Source organism: Drosophila novamexicana, unplaced genomic scaffold (assembly GCF_003285875.2).
Source record: "Drosophila novamexicana strain 15010-1031.04,08,12 unplaced genomic scaffold, DnovRS2.1 tig00001911-arrow-arrow-pilon, whole genome shotgun sequence".
Classification (NCBI taxonomy): domain Eukaryota; kingdom Metazoa; phylum Arthropoda; class Insecta; order Diptera; family Drosophilidae; genus Drosophila; species Drosophila novamexicana.
The window spans coordinates 60,516-80,728 of NW_020824906.1; the positions used below are offsets into that span (position 1 = coordinate 60,516).

At 38.4% G+C, this 20,213-nt stretch overlaps 1 protein-coding gene across 2 annotated transcripts in view; it reads left to right on the top strand.

The window, feature by feature from the left end:
• Positions 1–20,213, top strand: part of LOC115768661 (insulin receptor substrate 1) — a 90,011-nt gene that overhangs the window by 42,715 nt on the left and 27,083 nt on the right. For both annotated transcript variants that reach the window (XM_030713341.1, XM_030713342.1), the window contains exons 5-6: positions 364–551; positions 15,421–15,670. In XM_030713341.1, the coding sequence (XP_030569201.1) occupies positions 364–551; positions 15,421–15,670 (438 nt within the window). The remainder of the gene's footprint in view (positions 1–363; positions 552–15,420; positions 15,671–20,213) is intronic.

Consider the following 20,213-nt stretch of genomic DNA (forward strand, 5'->3'; position numbering starts at 1 on the left):
TAAGAGATGACAATTTGTAGACAAATAAATCCCATTCTTGCTAATCTTTTTAAAATTAACTTGTATGAATTATTAGTTCATCAGGAACACAAATTTGTTAAAGGTGGTGTTAAGGCACGGAAACTAACAGATTTACTTTTTTGGGAGCCTAAGAAACACATTTTTGAATTTACTTATAAAAAGGCGAAAAGCCAATATGTTGGCGTTGTACTTGAAGAGCGAAAGCCTTACCAGCATTTTTGTTTCGCATTCAAATGTATGGTTGTTACTTATTTTAGTATTTATATTCTATATAGTCAATAAAGTGTACAACCTGAATTTTTAAAAAAATTATAATTCTCAACATTTTTAATATACTTTTAGCGCAATGTCAGCTAAGTCTGAGTCGAATATGAATTTGTTAAATGTATACAAAGGACACTCAGATTTAAGTAATGAGCCGATGAGGAAACGTTCGTCATCAGCAAATGAAGCATCAAAGCCTATAAATGTTTTACAGAAACGACAAAATCAAACTGAAACAAGAAACAGTTTTTCTCCACAGTATAACAGTAAGTAAAATTTAATTTTAAAAATTTTTAATCAAGATGTCTTGACCACACTTGGCATTTATTAGTTTCCCTATTCTCCTCCTATATAGGCCTAATCCTATATTAAATAGCAACAAATATAGAAACGATCGGTCGAAAATGCAGGTCTTAAACAGCCTTATATAATATTGTTGGTAAAATGTAGGTATCAGTAACTTATAAGAGTTAGAGACTTTAATGTTTTCAACGTAGGTCATCCTAGTGCTCGCGTAGTACGAGTTTGTGTGCGATAATCGATAGAAATCGAAATCGATATCGAAATCTCTCTTTTAAACAAATTTCTAAGGCCTTAAGAGGTCAAGTAACTAATTTGAAATGTAGCTTATATAATTATATATACAGGTCAAGTATCTTTAATTTCATAGGTATAAATCAATTAAGTTAATCGATTGGAACTACCCAATAGTTAAAGCCACAATTTTAATGGTATTGTACTTATTATTATTTTGTACAATATGTATGTACTCTTAAGAAACACACAGAAGTCATTAAAGAAAACGTGGCAGCGGTAGCTAGCGCAAAGCGCTAAAGTTTCCGTATACATACACACGTGCATGCACACAAGTAAATTTGCCATTCCGATTGTATCGCATGCTGTTTTGTGTTTCTGTGCTGCTATTTTTGTTCTGTTTGTTTTCGTAAGGTAAGGCGGTGTATAGTAGTCCGGTCGGTTAAAAGACCGTCTAGTTCGACTCTGGGACAGGGAACTGATTTTTAAGAAACTTTCTAATGTTAAAGCAAAAGACTGCGCAGTGCTTAGGGTAGTTGTGCAGTTCCAATTAGTGCACTCTCGTTTGTATATAAATATACCTTTGACGAACCTAGTTGATTTCAATATTTGTTGGCGGAGCGAGAGCGCAATAAAGCTTTGGAGCAAGTTCGCCTCGCTTCGCCGCCTTAGCGTAATGTAGGCTTAAGTTCAGTTGTCGAATTATATCAATGCGATACGCACTAAACCACATGTGAATCTTTTAAAGCCACCCCAAGTTTTAATTAGTTTAATTAGATAAACTAATATACATTTTCATGGCGCATTCGGGTGGACTCTTTTAAAAGATAATTGTGTGTTAAAAAACAAACACAAGTGGTTTAACTGCAAAGCTGTGGCTCGCGAGTGAATTGAAATTAAAAATAAAAATAAATTTGTGTCGGCCGGAAATATTAAAATTATAATAAATCTGTCCTGCTGCCATTCTTGGAGAATGCCAAGGAAAGTAGCTTCCAAAGTGGAACGTCCGGAGCAGCAGGTACTGTACTAAAAATTGAAAGCCCAACTCTATTGGTTTGGTTGTGCTAATTAAGCCAACGCTTTCAATTCTTGGCATATATGTAAAGTAGTTGAGCATAATTAGAATTTTCATGCACTTACTAACCGCTTTGGAGATTCCTACATATAATTTAGTATTTGTGTGAATTAGTGCTTCTGAGCGAATGATAATTAGTGTCAAAAATTAATTGTCACTACAATTTCATTTCGCTTAGCCTTGTCCCCTCTTCTTGCCATCACTCGCAACCACTGTAAATTATATAGTTGCCCGAGACCAAGCGCTTGCATATAAGTGCAGTAAACGCATACATATACACGTACAAAGCAAGCCAGCTGCAGCCCGTTTATTTTTCGTTCCGCTTTATCCTAAGTAGTGGCTGTGCAATGGTTTTTGTACGCATTTTTCGTTGGCGCGTTTCGGTCAAGAGACGCTTGCTCCCCCCGCTTTTTTGATCAGGTATATCAGTTTTTGAATTCGTTTGGCAAATTCTATTTAATTTAAATAAATATTATTAAATCGAATTCAAGTCAAATATGGCTACCAAGGAAAGTTTTGATGATTCAAAAAAGAAACGCAATATGTCCGTTAAAAGCATAATGCGTTTAAATGATCAAATAATAAAGGGTTAATTAAACCTAGAGTCTACAGAGTTCGAATGTAGATTAGAAATGTTGTAAAATATCGGACTCGACTTGACCCAGATGATGAGTATCGTGCCGAGCTCGAATAACTTTGTATAACGATAAAGGCTCGTTTAAGGTCCGTTATCAAGACATTAAGTCCTGCAATGCCTATAGGCATGCCCATTGCGGCTCCACGCACGCGTCTTCCGCATCTAGCACTTCCCAAGTTTAGTGGAAAATACTCCGAGTTTAAGAATTTTATTAACCTGTTCAAAATTCTTGTTTATAACGATCATGCGATCCCGAGCATAAAGAAATTCAATCATCTGATCTCATGTCTCTCAGGTAAAGCTCTAGGCACTGTTTGAGCGTTTCAAGTCACCGAGGACAATTATTTAAAAGCATTGGACAAGCCTAAATAGAGAATACGACAATGAATATCTAATATTTAATGAAAATATTTCGGCTTTCTTTAGTCTGCCAAAAATAACGCAGCCTTCTGCGGCATCATTGAGATCAATGATTGACACTGTCTACCCCATCTATGGCTCGCTCCTGTCAATAGGTGATGAAAAAAAGATTTCTAACGCGATTCTCATTCACCTCGTTATGAACAAAGTTGACCCAATGACCAGACGAAAATGGGAGCATCAACTCGAAAATGCAATTATTCCACTATGGAGTGATTGTGAAACAGCAATAGTAGATATCAACACCTTTCTGCTGAAGGCTCAGCCAAAGCTTCGTCCGTCGGAACTAAGCCAGAGTCAAAGGCTGTTTGCAAAAAGAAAAAACGAGGGTCGTTTTCGTGTTCTGAGGCTAGTGGAAGGAACGATCAAGTGTTCCAAAATGTTTATAATGCGGTTCCAAAGGCCATTCGATATTGAATTGCTCAGCATATGCCGCCTTATCAGTACAGCAGCGGTTTGAGTTCGCTAAGGCGGCTCCTTTATCATCAATTGCCTTTCGAAGGGGCACACTTGCCAAATGTTAGGCTGGATCAACCATCGACTTCCAATGCTATGTATGCGAATGTGTCTGATATTGTAATCCTAGCTACCGCAGTCGTTAGCGTTAAAACGGGAAGTGGCGAGCTCGTTTTGGCTAGAGCTTTACTCAATTCTGGATCACAAATTAATTTTGCAACAGACGAGCTAGCACAACGTTTGCAGCTGCGTAGAGAAGATGCCGGTATCAGCTTACTCGGGCTTGCTCAATGCAATACTGAAGTAAGAAAGATGATTCTCGTTAGATTTGTGGATTTTTAAGACCATTTCGGGTTACCAGCCTGACCATATGGTCAAAGTCAGTGGTTGAAAAATCACTGAGAACCTGCAATAGGCTGATCCATATCTTCATAAGCCTCATAAGAATGACTTGCTCATCGGAGCTAAGACGTTCTTTGAGTTTCTGTTTGTCGGTCAGATTAGACAAGGTCCGAATTGTCCGATTGTGCAAAAGACACTTGTTGGCTGAATTGTATCAGGGCGTTACACGCCGTTAAGTCATCAGAAGACTCATGCTGTCAAAGTCTAAAACCTCGATAGACAAAACATTGCAGAAATTTTGGTCATTGGGAGAGTTGCCTTCAGCCAAAAAGGTGCGAACAGTTGAACAGCAGTGAGAGCCACTTTCAAGATAATTTGGAAATACTGCCGTCAGGTCGATTTAAAGTAAGACTGTCATTTAAATCAGATCCCAATCAACTGGCTAACTCCTTCGAGGTTGCTAAGCGTCGTTTTTTGTCGCTTGAAAGACGCTTGTCTCGAGATCCTGAGCTTAAGCGCATGTACTTGGGATTCATGGAGGAATATTTAACTTTAGGTCACATGTCTGAAATAGATGATCAGATTCCAAGAACTCCACACTACTTCAAACTCCGCACCAGGAAGTTACGCGTTGTTTTCGACGCGTCCTGTCGGTCATCGTCTCAAATGGTTGGACCGACCATTCAAGAGGAGCTGTACTCGACTCTGCTTCGATTTCGACTCCACAAATATTGACAGCTGACATCAAAAAGATGTATAGGCAGGTCATGGTGCATGAAGCAGATCGAGATTTCCAGCTCGTATTGTGGAGAAAGATCTGACTCTTTGAGGTCAGGTCCTTCAGGTTAAACAAAGTAACTTACGGCACTGCGCCTGCCCCGTTTTTGGCAATACGGTCCTAAAGATGCTGACGTTATCAGGCACGACTTTTATGTCGATGATTTACTAACTGATGCTGCATGCGTAGAGACAATTAAGTATGCAGTGTCGCAAATACTCAAAAGCGCAGGTTTCGAACTAACCAAATGGTTTTCGAATTCTTTCGAATTGACGATTCATTCATGGGTCAAAGAGCGACAAAATGGAACATTCTCTCGGTGACATCGCGGCTATTTGACCCGCTTGGCCCGTTAAGCCCTCTGATAATCAAGGCAAAAATCCTACTCCAAGAGCTCTGGCTTCAGAAGTTAGACTGGAATGAATCTGTCCCTTAGAGTTCGAATAACTTGTGGCAGCAACTGAAATCAACTCTGATTCAATTGCAGCGAATAAAGATACCACGATACGTGCTTACAGAGCCAACTTCACCGATCGAGATACATGGTTCCGCCGACGCCTCAATAGAGCATTTGCGTATATATACGCAGCCATACTGCAGAAGGTTGTCTTATTTCGTTGTTGACATCCAAATCTAAAGTAGCCCCTCTCAAGACGAAGACTTGAGTTGTGCGCGGCTCACCTCGAGTCATCGAGTCAAAAATCTCATAAAATTACCGATTGAACGGACGGTTCTTTACTCTGATTCTGAAGTCACGCTTCAATGGATTCGGTCACATCTTTCGTCTTTGGCAACATTTGTGTGAAATCGAGTGCGTGAAATCCAAGAATGGACAGAGAAAGCTGAATGGCGCCATGCACCTACTGAGTAAAACCCAGCAGATATTGTTTCAAGAGGCTGCGATGTTGATGAATTACTTGCGTCGATGTGGTTCGATGGGCCTTAATTTTTGTAGAAACCAAGAGAATCCTAGCCGTTTAACCAGCATCTGACAACAGATGAGAAGTACGCAAAACAGCTGTTGGACTAGCAGAGGTGGACCGACCAGATATCTTGGAAACTCTCGATAGTTTCTTATCACATGCCAGGCTACTGAGAGTGTTTGCTTATGTGTTCCGCTTCATTCAAAAATGTAAAAATGGAGAAGTACAATTTGAGAGTATCCCTACGGCGCTCGAAAGGAAAGAAGCTTTCGAGAAAATAGTTGTAGTCATCCAATGAGCTGAAATTAAAGACGACATAGATCATAGCCTGCAGCGTCTTAATCCATTTATACATGAGTATAATGGATCTTGGTGCTCCTTTTCGTTGTTGCGAGTAGGGGGACGACTTGTAAATGCTCCTATTTCATATGATGCCAAGTTTCCGCTACTTAAAAAAAAAGCTCGCAAATCCCTAAAGCTTTATTAGATACCTGCATTTGACGAATTGTCATGCTGGCCCAAGAGCACTCGTGAGTCTTCTTCGTGAGTGATTTTGGCTAATCAACGCTCAAGAGGTCTGTCGTCAGACCGTGAGATCATGTATCCGTTGCTTCAAATGCAAACCTCGTCTGCAAACACAAATTATGGGAAATTTACCATCAAATCGACTTCGAGCGCTCCGCCCATTTTCTATCTGTGGCATCGATTTTTATGGCCCAATCAGCAAGACTTTTTGAATGCGTGGAAAGCCTACGTATAAGTCGTACCTAGCACTGTTTGTTTGCTTCGGCTCCAAAGCGGTTCAATTAGAACTGGTATCTGACTTATCCACTTAAACATTTTTAATGACTTTTCAAAGGTTCGTCGGCCGTCGAGGAGTCCCACAGACCGTGCATTGCGATAACGCGACGAACTTCTTAGGAGCAAGTCGTCAGTTCCTGGCGTTGCGAACTCGAATCGAGGAAGAGGCGGACGCAATTCGCGGATTCGCATCAAAAAGCGGATGCAAATTTGCGTTCATACCGCCAAGATCTCCGCACTTCGGGGGTCTGTGGGAGGCAAGTGTGAAGTCTGCAAAGCACCTACTCCTACGGTAGGCAGCCTGCTGCTAACGGCCGAGGAACTGCAGACGACTCTTGTCGCAGTTGAAGCAGTCCTCATTTCCAGGCCCCTGGGAGCAATAAGCGAGGACCCAAGCGATGGCGAGGCTCTAAGACCAGCTACAGGTGGGAGGCCCATTGAGGGCTCTTCCAGCAGAGGGGACCCCAGACCAGCAGGGTCTCAGCTGCATGAATCGATGGCGAGCTGTCACGTTGCTTAAGCAACAGTTTTGGCGGCGATGGTCAAAGGAGTATGTGCTCGGGTTCCAAGTGCGGAGAAAGTGGTGCCGTCGCCTGCCAAACGTCGTCGTGGGAAAGCTGGTGGTCGCCCCAGCAGTGGCTGATCGGCAGAGTGACGGCAGTACACGCAGGTGAGGACGGCGTCGTTAGAGTGGCTGACATTAGGACGGCTAGTGGCAGAAATTTTAAAAGGCCAATCCACAAGTTGACTTGGCTACCCATGGAATGAAGCCCCCAAGCGCTTCATGGTGACCGGTGTTGGCGCAGATCTGCGCATTGAATTAAAAAATGAAAATGAAACATGAAGCCTAATGTAAACTAGGTTTAGGGCGGAGCGAGAGCGAAATAAAGCTTTATCACTCGCTTTGGAGCGAATTCGCCTCGCTTCGCCGCCTTAGCGTAATGTAGGCTTAAGTTCAGTTGTCGAATTATATCAATTCGATACGCACTAAACCGCATGTAAATCTTGTAAAGCCACCACAAGTTATAATTTGTTTAATTATATAAACTAATATAAATTTTCAATATGATTTATACATATATCGGAATTCTTGATTTATAGCCATTCAGAAAGAATCGGTCAAAAAATGTTAAACAAAATATTTTGACCAAACTCATTATTTACGAGCTTCAGCATTCAAACATGTCTACAAAGCATTTACGAAAATGTCTTCTTTAGCATTGAATCTTTGGAGTGCCGAACATTGCCCTTTTTGCTAATCATTACATTTTACTACATTCAAAAATATATATTAAATATTTATCGGAAATAAGTTTTATATTTTTACATATAACCCTGTTTTAAGCATTTCGCGTTAAGGTTTATCTCATCGTGTATGCAATATGAGGGTTATGCTAATTTATACAACTATTTGTAATAATAAAATACAAAAATTAAAACATGAATATTAATAAAAATGAATGGGTACCAAAAAAAAAAGTATCAATAAATATTTTTCTTTTATTTGCTTCTTTTCGTATACCCTGAACCTATTGAAAATGGGTAAAATGGGTATTATGTATTTGTGCAAATGTATGTAACAGGAAGAAGGAAGCATCTCCAACCCCATAAAAAATATATATTCTTGATCAGCATCAACAGCCGAATCGATTTAGCTATGCCCGTCTGTCTGTCCGCTCGTCTGTCGATAACTTACTCCGTTTTCAAGCAATCGATAAAAATCGATATCGCAATATTATTTTCTGACCAAATTGGGTAAATAATAAGAGCTTGAGTCACGAAACTTGATATGTTGCTTCTAGAATATTATATATATATATCAAGTATCTTTCATTTTATACCTATCGACACCTCCCCGCTACCACCGCAGAGTTATAAATCAAGTTAATAATCCAACTTGAATTGCTCATCCATACAAGCCTCAATTTAAATGTAATTGACTTTTTGAGAATACACAAATATTCTTTGGTACAATAGGATATACTGTAGAAAATTTCATTAATATCGGCTAAGGAAAACCCAAACGTTATGTGTTCAGCTAGCACACATGAAAATAATTTCTGTATACATGGACACAAACACATACGCCTCTGCTTCGAATTCTATCAACAGCTTTGCAATTGCGATTGTTTTCTATGCTGCTATTTTAAATCGTTTTTTCTCAATAATACTCAATTATTGATGTGGCTTTAAGTAAAGGCATAGCAAGTGGTGCGGTCTGTCGCGAGTTCAAGAGGGTTATGGGTATTTCCCAGTCAGGAGCTCCCGAATATAACCTCTTACTTGTTATGCACTTGCAGAGAGTATTATAATTTGTTCGTGAAATGTGTAACGCATAGAAGGATACATCGCCAACCCCATAAAGTATATATATTCTTGATCAGTATCAACAGCCGAGTCGATATAGCCATGTCCGTCTGTCTGTCTGTCTGTCCGTCCGTCCGTATGTATGAACGCAAGGATCTCAGAACCTATAAGAGCTAGAGACTTGAAATTTTAGATGTAGTTTCTCCTAGTTCCCGTGCAGATCAAGTTTGTTTCCGATAATCGATAACTTACTCCGTTTCCAAGCAATCGATAAAAATACATATCGATATCCTGTTTTTTGGGCAATTTTAGTAAATAATAAGAGCTAGAGTCACCAAACTTGACATATAGCTTCTAAAAGAGAATATATATATGCATTTGATGTTGGAAGAAGAGGGTTCAGGGTATCCCCTAGTCGGGAGCTCCCGACTAGAACCTCTTACTTGTTTTATATTCTAATGTCGGCACTATTCTGTGATGTCCAAGACCTCACTGATTGCGGGTAAAAATTTGTCCAGTAGCATATGAATCAGCTCGCCCATTATCGACCGTCATTTCCAGGAAAATATTACAGTTGTCATTTATTAAGCAGTCGCTGTTTCGCGCTGGGGTTATCTTAATATCCTCTGCGGAAAGCGTAGTGTAAGTCTTAATGGTCAAAACGAACATAAAGAGGGCATACATATCAACACATTTTTATCAAAATTATCAAGAGATTCTTTGTTGCTCTTTGCTATTTTTAAAAGATCTCTTTCCCTTTTAAATTATTATTTAAAATATTATATTATAGGGTATCAGAACCTATAAAAGCTAGAGACAAAAAATTTTAGATGTGATCCTCCTACAGTAGGTAGGTCCTCCTCCTGTAGGTCCTCCTGCCTGCACGGATCGAGTTTGCTTCCAATAATCGATTACTCCATTTCCAAGCATAACTTGATATGTTGCTTCTAGAATATTATATATTAATATCAAGTATCTTTCATTTTATACCGCAGAGCTATAAATCAAGTTAACAGCCCAACTTGTGTTGCCCACCAATTTAAGCCACACTTTTAATGCAATTGACGTTGTGAGAATACACAAATATTTTATCATACAATAAGAAATACTATAGAAAATTTCATTAACATCGGTTTAGAAACACAGAAATTATGTGGTTTGACTCGCCACGTTTTTGCGATTGTTTTCTGTGCTGCGATTTTAATTGTTTTTTTTTTCTAAATAATTCTCAATTATTGGTGTGGCTGTTAAGTAGAGGCATAGCTAGTGGTGCGGTCTGTCGCGAATTCGAGCCCTACCGGGCAAACTATTTTTTTCTTCTTGGCTGGTGTAGTTGCTAAGTTTACTCGGCAGCAATTAATGCGGTCAGTCGCGAGTTCGAACTCTGCCAATAGAACCTTTTTTTTTAATTGATCTTTATTACTTGAAAGGAGCGCTTAACGCGTGCTGCATATGGTGTTGGAATAACAGGGTTCAGGGTATTCCCTAGTCTGGAGCTCCCGACTAGAACCTATTACTTGTTATTTTTAATATTATACGTTTTTGGTATACTTAAATCTGGCCTTTTGCCTCTCGGATAAAACATGTCAGAAATTATATTATAAACATTCTTAATTCACTTAACTTTTTCTTGGTTCGCTACATAAATAAACAACAATTTGCAATTGTTTTTACTGGCCATTCTTTTTTTTTACATTGAAACTGTTAATGTTTTACCATTTTTCAATTGTTCATTTTATGAAATATAAATACAAAAAGTTAAAGTCTATTATAAATCATTCAGTTTGGTGGCGAATTCGCCTCGTTTAACCAGGGAGCTAAATCCAACCTTAAGAGTTTTTAGTTGTTCGGTTGTCATATTATACAAACCATACGAGCGCGAAGCGTTTAAAATCGTTCTCTTTAAAGCCACCAACAATTTGGTTCCTTGTTTTATATAAATTCATAACGTTTTTCATGGCGCCCCGGATACTTTTGGACACTTTTAAAGTAAAACGAGAAAGAAAGGCACTTCAAAGATCTAATACCCTTGCAAACTGCTTTTCATAATGCTCATAGTGATTTGCCCGTATCTAAGAAGCACAGGGAAAATAGTTAATGCCGAGTTTGGTCAAGATATCTTGATAAACAAAAAAGGTTTTTATCAAAAACCTAGTTTTCGACCGATCGTTCCCCTGGTAGATATATGATATAGTAGTCCGATGTAAATCAGATTTTTGAAAAAATGAAGGAAGCATAGTGAAATCTTTAAATGCCGTGTTTAATCAAAATATCTTGAACGACAAAAAAGTTTTCCATACAATAACTCAATTTTCGACCGATCGACCCTGTGGCAGCTATGTGATATAGTGGTCCGATCCAGCTGATTTTGACATATGTGATGCGTGAAACAGAATGAGGGACTTCTGCAAAGTTTCATAAAGATTGCTTTAAAACTGAGAGAATAATTCGCATAGAAACAGACAGACGGACATGGCTATATCGACTCGGTTGTTGATGCTGAACAAGAATATATATACTTCATGGGGTCAGAGATGTCTGCTAGGCGTTACACATTTCACAACAAAATTATAAATCCTCTGCAAGGGGATACAAAAAAATAAAAATAAAATAAACTCAAACGTGTGTAACAAAATTTTCGCAAGTTCATTAAATTTATAATAGAAATAAATCGCGATGACCGTCGGCCAATCAATTGCTACCACCGTTGAACTATATCAAGGAAAGTGACATCTAAAGTGAAAGGCCCATAAAAAAAGTTGGATTGCATGCGCTAATAAGGATGTTTTACACATACACATCATAAATTAACTTTCTATAGCTTAAATAATAAGTTCGATTTTTAATTTAAATTAAACATGGCAACTAAAGAAGAATTCACGAATCATAGAAGAAATACTATATGTTTAATAAAAGCATAATTCATTTAAATGATCAGATGATTAATGTAAATTTAACCCAGAATGTACACAGTTAAATGTTGGCCTCACATATAGATAGAGCGTTAAAGTGTCAGAGTAGAAACTTTTGACCCAGATGATGATTATCGTGCCGAGCTCGAAGAACTTTTTATAATGACAAAAGCTCGTTTAAAGTCTATTTTTAGGGTTCTAAGTCCTGAAACGCCTGCAGGCATGCCCGTTGCTGCTCCATGCACATTCCTCATCCTGTCTTTCCAAGTTGAGTCGAAAATACTCAGAATTCAAGACTTTTATTAGCTATAGAGAAATTATAATCTCGTGTCTTCATGGTGAAGCTCTAGGCACTGTTCGAGCATTTTAAGTCACCGAGGACAATTATTTAAAAGCATTAGAGTGGCTAAAGAAAGTATACGACAATGAATGTCTAATATTTAATGCAAATATTTCGGCTCCCTTTAGCCTGTCATAAATAACGCAACCTTCTGCTGCATTATTGAGATCTATGATTGATGATGTCCCCGCCATCTAAGGCTCGCTCCTGCCAATAGGTGATGACAAAAGGATTTCACCTCGTTATGAACAAAGTTGACCCACCCAATGACCATATGAAAATATGGTCATCTCGATTATGAAATAATTCCATTATGGAGTGATTGCAAACCAGCTTTGAATCATAGATATCAACATCTTCCAGCCAAAGTTTCGTCCGATGGCTTCAAGCAAGAGGAGGCTCTTTCCAAAAATATTAATCGAGGTTCATTTTCGTGTTCTGCGGCTAGTGTAAGAAATGATCAGGTGACGAGTCGGTGTCTTTTTCTATCTCAGCTACCGGGGGTGTAGTCGCATTATTGTAGTTCCATGGACCGATATAGAAGCGCAAGTACAAATTGCCGAATTCGTAAGACATAAGACAAGTCATCTCGAATATATGTAAGAATAGTGAAGCTAGAAAATGCTGAGCTTGAAATGATATTTTGCCACTTTTCGGCCGATCATTTCTATTGCAGCTTTTTTATATAGTAGTCCGATGTTGATAAGATTTTGCATACACGTTGGGAGCATATTGAAACTTTAAAGCGCTAAGTTTAGGTAACATATCTTGATAAACAAAAACTGTTATCCATACAAGAACCGATCGTCATTTTGGCAGCTATTTTTTATATTGGTCCGACGTTGATAGGATTTTACATAAATGTAGGGGGAAAGTAAAACAAGATATCTTAAAAAACATTCGTTTCTATTGCAGCTATATTATATAGTTTTCTGATATTAATACAATTTTCGGTAAATTTAGAGACCATAGTAAGACTTATAAATGCTGAATTTGGGTATTACAATTACATACAATAAACATACCTCCTACGATATACCAATTTCTTTACACATTATGGACAGCGTACATTTTAACTACCCCCGGAATTTAAATCATGCATCTTATATAAATGTGTCAAGTCTTATCAAGATCATCTCCCAGAATTCCTAATCGCACATATCTGCAAAAAAAAAACGATTGTTTTAGATGCTTTTATAAAACGACTGCGTCGTGAAGTAGTACATAAGTCGTTATGTGTTCTTAGCTCTGGAAGCATCTCCGACCCCATAAAGTATATATATTCTTGATCAGCACCAATAGCCGAGTCGATCTAGCCATGTCCGTCTGTCTGTCTGTCCGTCCGTCTGTCCATATGAACTCAAGGATATCAGAACCTATAAGAGCTAGAGACTTGAAATTTTAGCTGTAGGTCCATGCGCAGATCAAGTTTGTTTCTGATAGTCGATATCAAAATCCTGGTTTTGAGCAAATTGGGTAAATAATAAGAGCTAAAGTCACCAAACATGATATATTTATTATAAAATAGTATATATATATTAAGTATCTTTCATTTGATACCTATCGCCACCTCCAAGCTACTACTTCATAGCTATAAATCAAGTTTATAACCCAACATTTGCCACCACCAATTAAAGCTACCGGAAATTTAATGAATTTCTGTATACATGTACACACACAAATTCAAGCGCGCCTGCTTGGAATTCTATCAACACAATTGCGATTGCGATTGTTGTGACTGTTGAGTAGAGGCGGTGGCAAGTGGAGTGGTCTGTCGCGAGTTCGAGCCCTACCGAGGAAACTATGTTCTTTTTTTCGGCTGGTGAAAATTGCGGAGAAAAATATAATTAAAATAGCAGCGCAGAAAACAATCGCAATTGCAATGCTGCTGATAGAACTCGAAGCAGACGCGCATGAATGTGTGTGTGTGCATGTATACAGAAATTCTTGGAATTTGCGCTAGCTACCGCATACACGTGTTTCTTAACCGATCGTAATAAAATTTTATATCTTATGGAGTAGTAATATATCTTATTGTACCATAGAATATTTGTGTATTCTTAAAAAGTCAATTGCATTAAAAGTGTGGCTTAAATTGGTGGGCAATATAAGTTGAGTTATTAACTTGATTTATAGCTCTGCGGTGGTAGCGGGTAGATGGCGTAGGTATAAAATGATGGATATTTCATATATATACATAATATTCTAGAAGCAACATATCAATTTGGTGACTCTAGCTCTTATTATTTACCTAAATTGCTCAAAAAAGCAGGATTTTTATATCGATTCTTATCGATTACTTGGAAACGAAGGCCCAAATTTTAAGGCAGTTGCTCGGTGACTTCATTGCCAGGAAATCTAGCGGAATCATCCCAGTTAGATGTAGTGCTACATCTTCGGAGACAGTACGATATCTTCGATATGCCGCTTTGCATTTTCGACCGTTAGCGAGTACCCTCAAGGAAGGTGCCCAGACTGATGCTGCGTACAGGATGATCGACTTGACCACATTACTGATCAGTCACCAGCTTTTCTGCCGCGGCTTGCCAACATCCTGGCTTCAGAGCTCGCGGCTTTCGATGCCTTTCCTGGGACAGCTCTCGCCGCATATTGTAGCCGTGTTCACTACTTTTCTGCTGCTGATTAGTACTGCCTGTGTCTTGTGTGCAGACAGTGTTAGCCTATTGGTCCTGAGCTAATTCACAACTTAACGAATCGTGTTATTTGTTATACCGCAGGCAACTCCTTGCTCAGCCGCTATGTCGTCTGCAAAGCAAATAATGCGTGTGCTTTCTGGGGTGCCCTGACGGAGAACTGCGCCATACATTACATTCCACAATGTAGGTCCTAGGACTGAACATTGTGGAATGCCGCCAGTTAAAGTAGTATTCGGATAACTCTTGCCGTTGCTCCAGCTCGTCATTCAGTCTATTGCTGATTATGCGCCCACTATATCGAGAATGCATAGTGGTCTATATGCAGACGGTTCCTCTGGTGGCTTGACGCCTGTTGCGATCAGCATAAGCCTCTGGCATTTTCACCTTGTAGGGAATCGGCGCTTCTCTGCAAGGCGTCTATGCTATACTCGTCGGGTTTCTTTAGTGCGATCCTCTTCGCTTGTAGGCTTTCTGCATCTACTGGCAGTTGTGTCTCCTATGTGCCCGTTCGTAGAGTCGTCGATATGGCATTCCCTTCTTGCGGTCTCTTTGTCATGGTTCCATCAGTGAACGGCTCTGCGCTCGTGTATCCGCCTTCTTTTTCTAAGCATGTCAGAGTGTCACATCCTCCTTTTACACAATGGAAGTTGCATGTTCTCAACCATTAGTGACAACGCTTGTGGGATAAGCGTGTCTTGGCTCCAAGGCCATGCAGATTGTACTGGGCTTTGTGCTGGTCGGCGAAGTGGCTTATTATCGCTTGGTTATCGCAGTGCGTGTATGCGTCTGACACCGTCCATGTCGCGCGTCTCGCTAGGCATGGGCTAGTAAATGTGAAGTCGATGACTGACTCACCAAATGAAAATAGTTGTTTATCGAATTGTCCTGTCCCACCGACAGGACATTTTACCAATTCGTTATTCTTGTAATTTTTTTCGTATCTTATCAACTAGGTTATGGACGTGAGCGTTGCGACAGTTTGCCAACTAGAAATCGGACACTAAGTGAATGTAGTAATCAAACTTATATTGCATTGAAACATGGGCATCGATGTAACACCATATCCGGATCACGGCCATATTTTATCCAAAGACACACCGACAGTCCACCAACTTACTCAATAAAATGCTCTGAAAGTGAAGAGTCTTCAATAAGCATTGACGAAGCCAATGAAAAATCCAACTTTGACGCTTATCGAATAAAGTAAGTTTAATATCTATTCATTTTAATATTATGAAATCACCACCGAAAGGCACAATGATTTTATTGAAAGTATAAAGGCTATTTACCTAAGGAGTTACAGTAAGATTAGGCTTAGTCCTTTCAGTTGATTATTCTCCTTTCCCAAAGTAAAAAGAGTATATATTAGTAAAAAGAAAAATAGCCGACTTGCAAACAGTACGTCAATATGAACATTTACGTTTAGTATTAAATATATCACCCTTAGATAAAGTCATACGCAGTAAGATTTTGTTGTATACCAGCGATAACATCCTCTGGTTCAATGAAATTGATAAAAATCAAAGCCGGAATATTGTTTTTGAGCATATGTCGGAACTTTAAAGGATATGAGATCACAGACTGGGTATGGAGATTCTTAAATAGTATACACAGATCCAGATTATAGCCAACAATTAAAAAAACGCATTGTTAGAGTCATAGTCCGTGGCCTCGCTCGCTACACATTTGGATGACATGTTCATGACCTTAAAATGTTGTAAGACTTTAAGCAATGAAACAAAACACACCCGAAAAAAAACACTTAATTGTTTTAATAGCATTGTTTTATTTTGAATCAATGATTCTTATGGGTTATTTAAAACAGTGTGATTTTTCATTTTATGACAATGACAGTTAATATAAAAGTCTATATACATTTTTAAGAAAGTATTACAATACCCTTCCGATAGGCTTATATTTTAGCACGTGACATACTAATTTTTCAGTGACCTCCAATATGTTTTATTAAGTAACTTAGTGTCTTGTTTTTCGCTAGATAAAGGTAACGGACTAGAAGAGGACAGCGAGCCACAAAATGCAACGGCACATAATTGTTTATTTTTATTTTTAAATACATTTTTTATTAAGTTTTATTGAGATCTTAGTTTTTGTTTTTATTAAAGCTTCAATTTCAGCTTTTTATACCCTTATACCCATTTTTAATGGGTTCAGGGTATAAAAAGTATTTATATTTGTATTTGTGCAAAATCCAAATGTATGTAACAGGCAGAAGGAAGCAACTCCGACCCCATAAAGTATCTAGCCATGTCCGTCCTTCCGTACACACATGTATACAAGCACCTACTCAACCAAATCAGAATTAGTTCAAAAAACCACATCTGACTAAGCTTACTCTGTGTTCCTGTACTTTTGTGTATAATTGTGTATTTCCATTTTTTACATTTTAACTGTTAATTTACAAACAAACCAAACCATAGGAGTTAGGAAGCAGAAATATTTACTGTAGTTACTTTATGTGATGAACGTGCACGTTAGGAAAATTAAACCCGCCGCCAGTGTAGAGAAATCGCAAAAAACGTTTGTGTGAAACTTTATTGTTTACTATCCGAATGGCTTCAAACTCAATTTCAAAGTTCTTTGTTCATTAGAGGGGTGTTTCGCACTTTTTGGAAAATCCATCTCTCCTTGGTGGAAATGGGGTCAAACATTTGGTGGGTGACGTTTTGTGCTGAAATTCATTTTCAAGGATCTACTTATATGAAAAATCATTTGGGACGTGTTTCACATTTTTCGTAGAATCAAAGTATCTTCAGTGTGCGATTCTAAGTTTTTTTTGGTGAACTTTTAAGCTTTGTCCGATTTGCTTTAAATTTATTTTCAGAGCACTACAAAAGAACTTAAGAAATACGTGTTTTAGCGATTTGGAAAAAATTACGGAAAATGTTTGTATGAAAGTTGTTTGTTTACCGTCCGCTCAGTTTCAAAATTATTTTCAAAGATTTATGAGAACATTGATTTTATAACATACGTGCCACGGGCAAGGCCGGGCTATACCCGCTAGTATATAAATTAAGATTTAAATAATAATCCTCGCGGATTATCTATATTTAACTTTATTTGGGTAATGATTTCTAAAACACTAGGCCGATACGCCGTAGTGAGTGAGTTAATTTAAGCGCGAAGTCTCTGGGCCGATGTGCCTCAGTGAAAGCCGCATTAAAAACTAAATTTACAAAAGAAAAAATACCTATGCTATTGTGTGCTTTCACAACGGCTGCTAGAATGCTTAGCATGCGCCTCGTGCGCTGCCGTCGTGCAAGAACATCCGGCCCAGAGCTATGTCAGCATCTGCGGCTGGTGTTATGTTGCATTTTGCTGACCCCTGTTAGCTCGTAAGAACATCCGGCTAAGTGCTATATCAGCATCTGGAGCTGGTGTCGCTGGCCTCTGTTAACTGCTCCCCTTTTAAGTTAAGGCCGCCCTCGGCCGTTCCTATCTCGGCGATCACCTTCTTAATCTCCTTGGCCGATGCCATGTTTTTGGTGAACCGACGGTAGGTGACTCCGACGTAAATTATGGTGCAACACACAGCACCCAACAAGATGGCTATTACCACGCTGTCGACGCTTCCAATTTCGTCCTTGACTTCCTTGATGATCTCCAGGTTACGTTCATTCAGGCGATAAAGGTAGGGGAGACTCAACACGTCTTGGTGGCCGGTGACGTTCAGAAGGGGAAATGCCGCGATGCCGGGGAACTTACTCTGGAAGTTGTTGCGATTCAAGTACTTAGTTTCGTTGATCAGAGCCCAATTATTGAACGTGATTGGATTCGTTCCGTGAACCCAGGTGATCGGGTCTAAGTGATTCGGCTGCATTTGGCAGTTTGCCAAGCCACCAGCATGCAGCTCTCTGGCACAAGAGCTGGTCGGTGAAAGTTGACAAAAGGTTCCTCCCGGCGTGGAAGTGCAATTCTTAAGGGCAAGCACTTGATCTCCGCACTCAGTTATAATGTTGTCAATTGTAGCACAGCATTCTCATGTGCAACTGGATACAGCATAACCTTTCTGCAAGCCATTTTGATTTTCGGGAACTTAATGATAAAGTGAAGGCCATTAACAGATTGTAATACTTTCACGGACGCAACGGACATAAGGTCAAAGTTCATAAGGTCCTATGAAATATCCTATATTAAGTGTTATGTGTTAACTTATACATATATATATATATATATATATATATATATATATATATATATATATATATATATATTTTTTATGTGGTGAGCTAAAATTGTTGATAATGGTCTCGAAGCAAGTCGAAATATATTGGAAAAAAATAAAAATCGCACAAAAAATACAAAACCTGCAGTTGGCCAAATACAATTCTTATAATTTTAAATAATTTTTTTTTCTTAATAGCATTATAAAATTTAAAGTTTTTATTTCTAATCGATTTCTCAGCAGAACAGAAAAACAACTTTAATTATTTCTCACTGTAGGAACCATGTCGAACTATCGGACAACTATTTATGTATATTTTCTTTGTTTTGATACAGTCTTATGCTTATGTTAAAAAAAAACTTTATTGATCTCAGAATACCGTCTTGGAATTCAATTAAACTATTTCTATCTTCAAGTTAGTTTTCAAACAACACATGTGTGCATAGATTCGATTCGATTCTTGAGTATATGTCTGACAAAACAGTAACATAAGTTTGAACAGAAATCAGAAGGCAACATCCATTAAGAATAAATCATCGACATTATTGTATGCCTGATCTTCTGCTTTTAGACCAATTCCCATTCCCAAACAATTTTTACCATATTTTTCCAATTATCCGACGAACAAGAGAAAAATTGTATTTTATTTTTCCAAATATTAAAATTTATATCGTTGTATGGAAAGTAAATACCATACAGAACTCCTACTCCGCAGGTACTAGAGGTTTCAATGTTATAAAATTCACATCTAGCTCTTGTAAATACGAGAATGACATCAGAGACAGTTCTCAATTGAAAAATATTGTCGTGTTCTACTTGTGTTCCAATATTTTTATATAATTTTGCGCCTTAATACTGTTTTTTTTACCCTGAACCCATTAAAAATGGGTATAGGGGTATATTGTATTTGTGCAAAATCCAAATGTATGTAACAGGCAGAAGGAAGCATCTCCGACCCCATAAAGTATATATATTCTTGAACAGCATCAATAGCCGAGTCGATCTAACCCTGCCCGTCCGTACGTCCGTCCGTCCGTCCGTATGTATGAACGCAAGGATCTCAGAACCTATAAGAGCTAGAGACTTGAAATTTTAGATGTAGGTGCTCCTAGTGCCTGCGCAGATCGAGTTTGTTTTCGATAATCGATAACAAGCTCCGTTTCTAAGCAATCGATTAAAATCGATATCGAAATCCTGTTTTATGGGCAATTTTGTTAGATAATAAGACCTAGAGTCCCCAAACTTAACATATAGCTGCTAAAATAAAATTTATATATGCATTTGATGTTGGAAGAAGAGGGTTCAGCATATCCCCTAGTCGGGAGCTCCCGACTAGAACCTCTTGTTATTTCTGAATTTTGATTTTTTTTATGCTTAATTTAAAAAGCTTTTGTAACTTGAGCAAAGTGCTGTCAGATGTGCAGCGTAAGTCTGCAAATTATTTCAGTTATTTAACGCGGCATCAGTTCCGTGCTGTTGTTATTCTCTGTATTGATTCTTTTGTTTTGGTTCTCCCCTGTGCATACACTTGTTTATGCATGCATAAACACATGGTGCATTTTT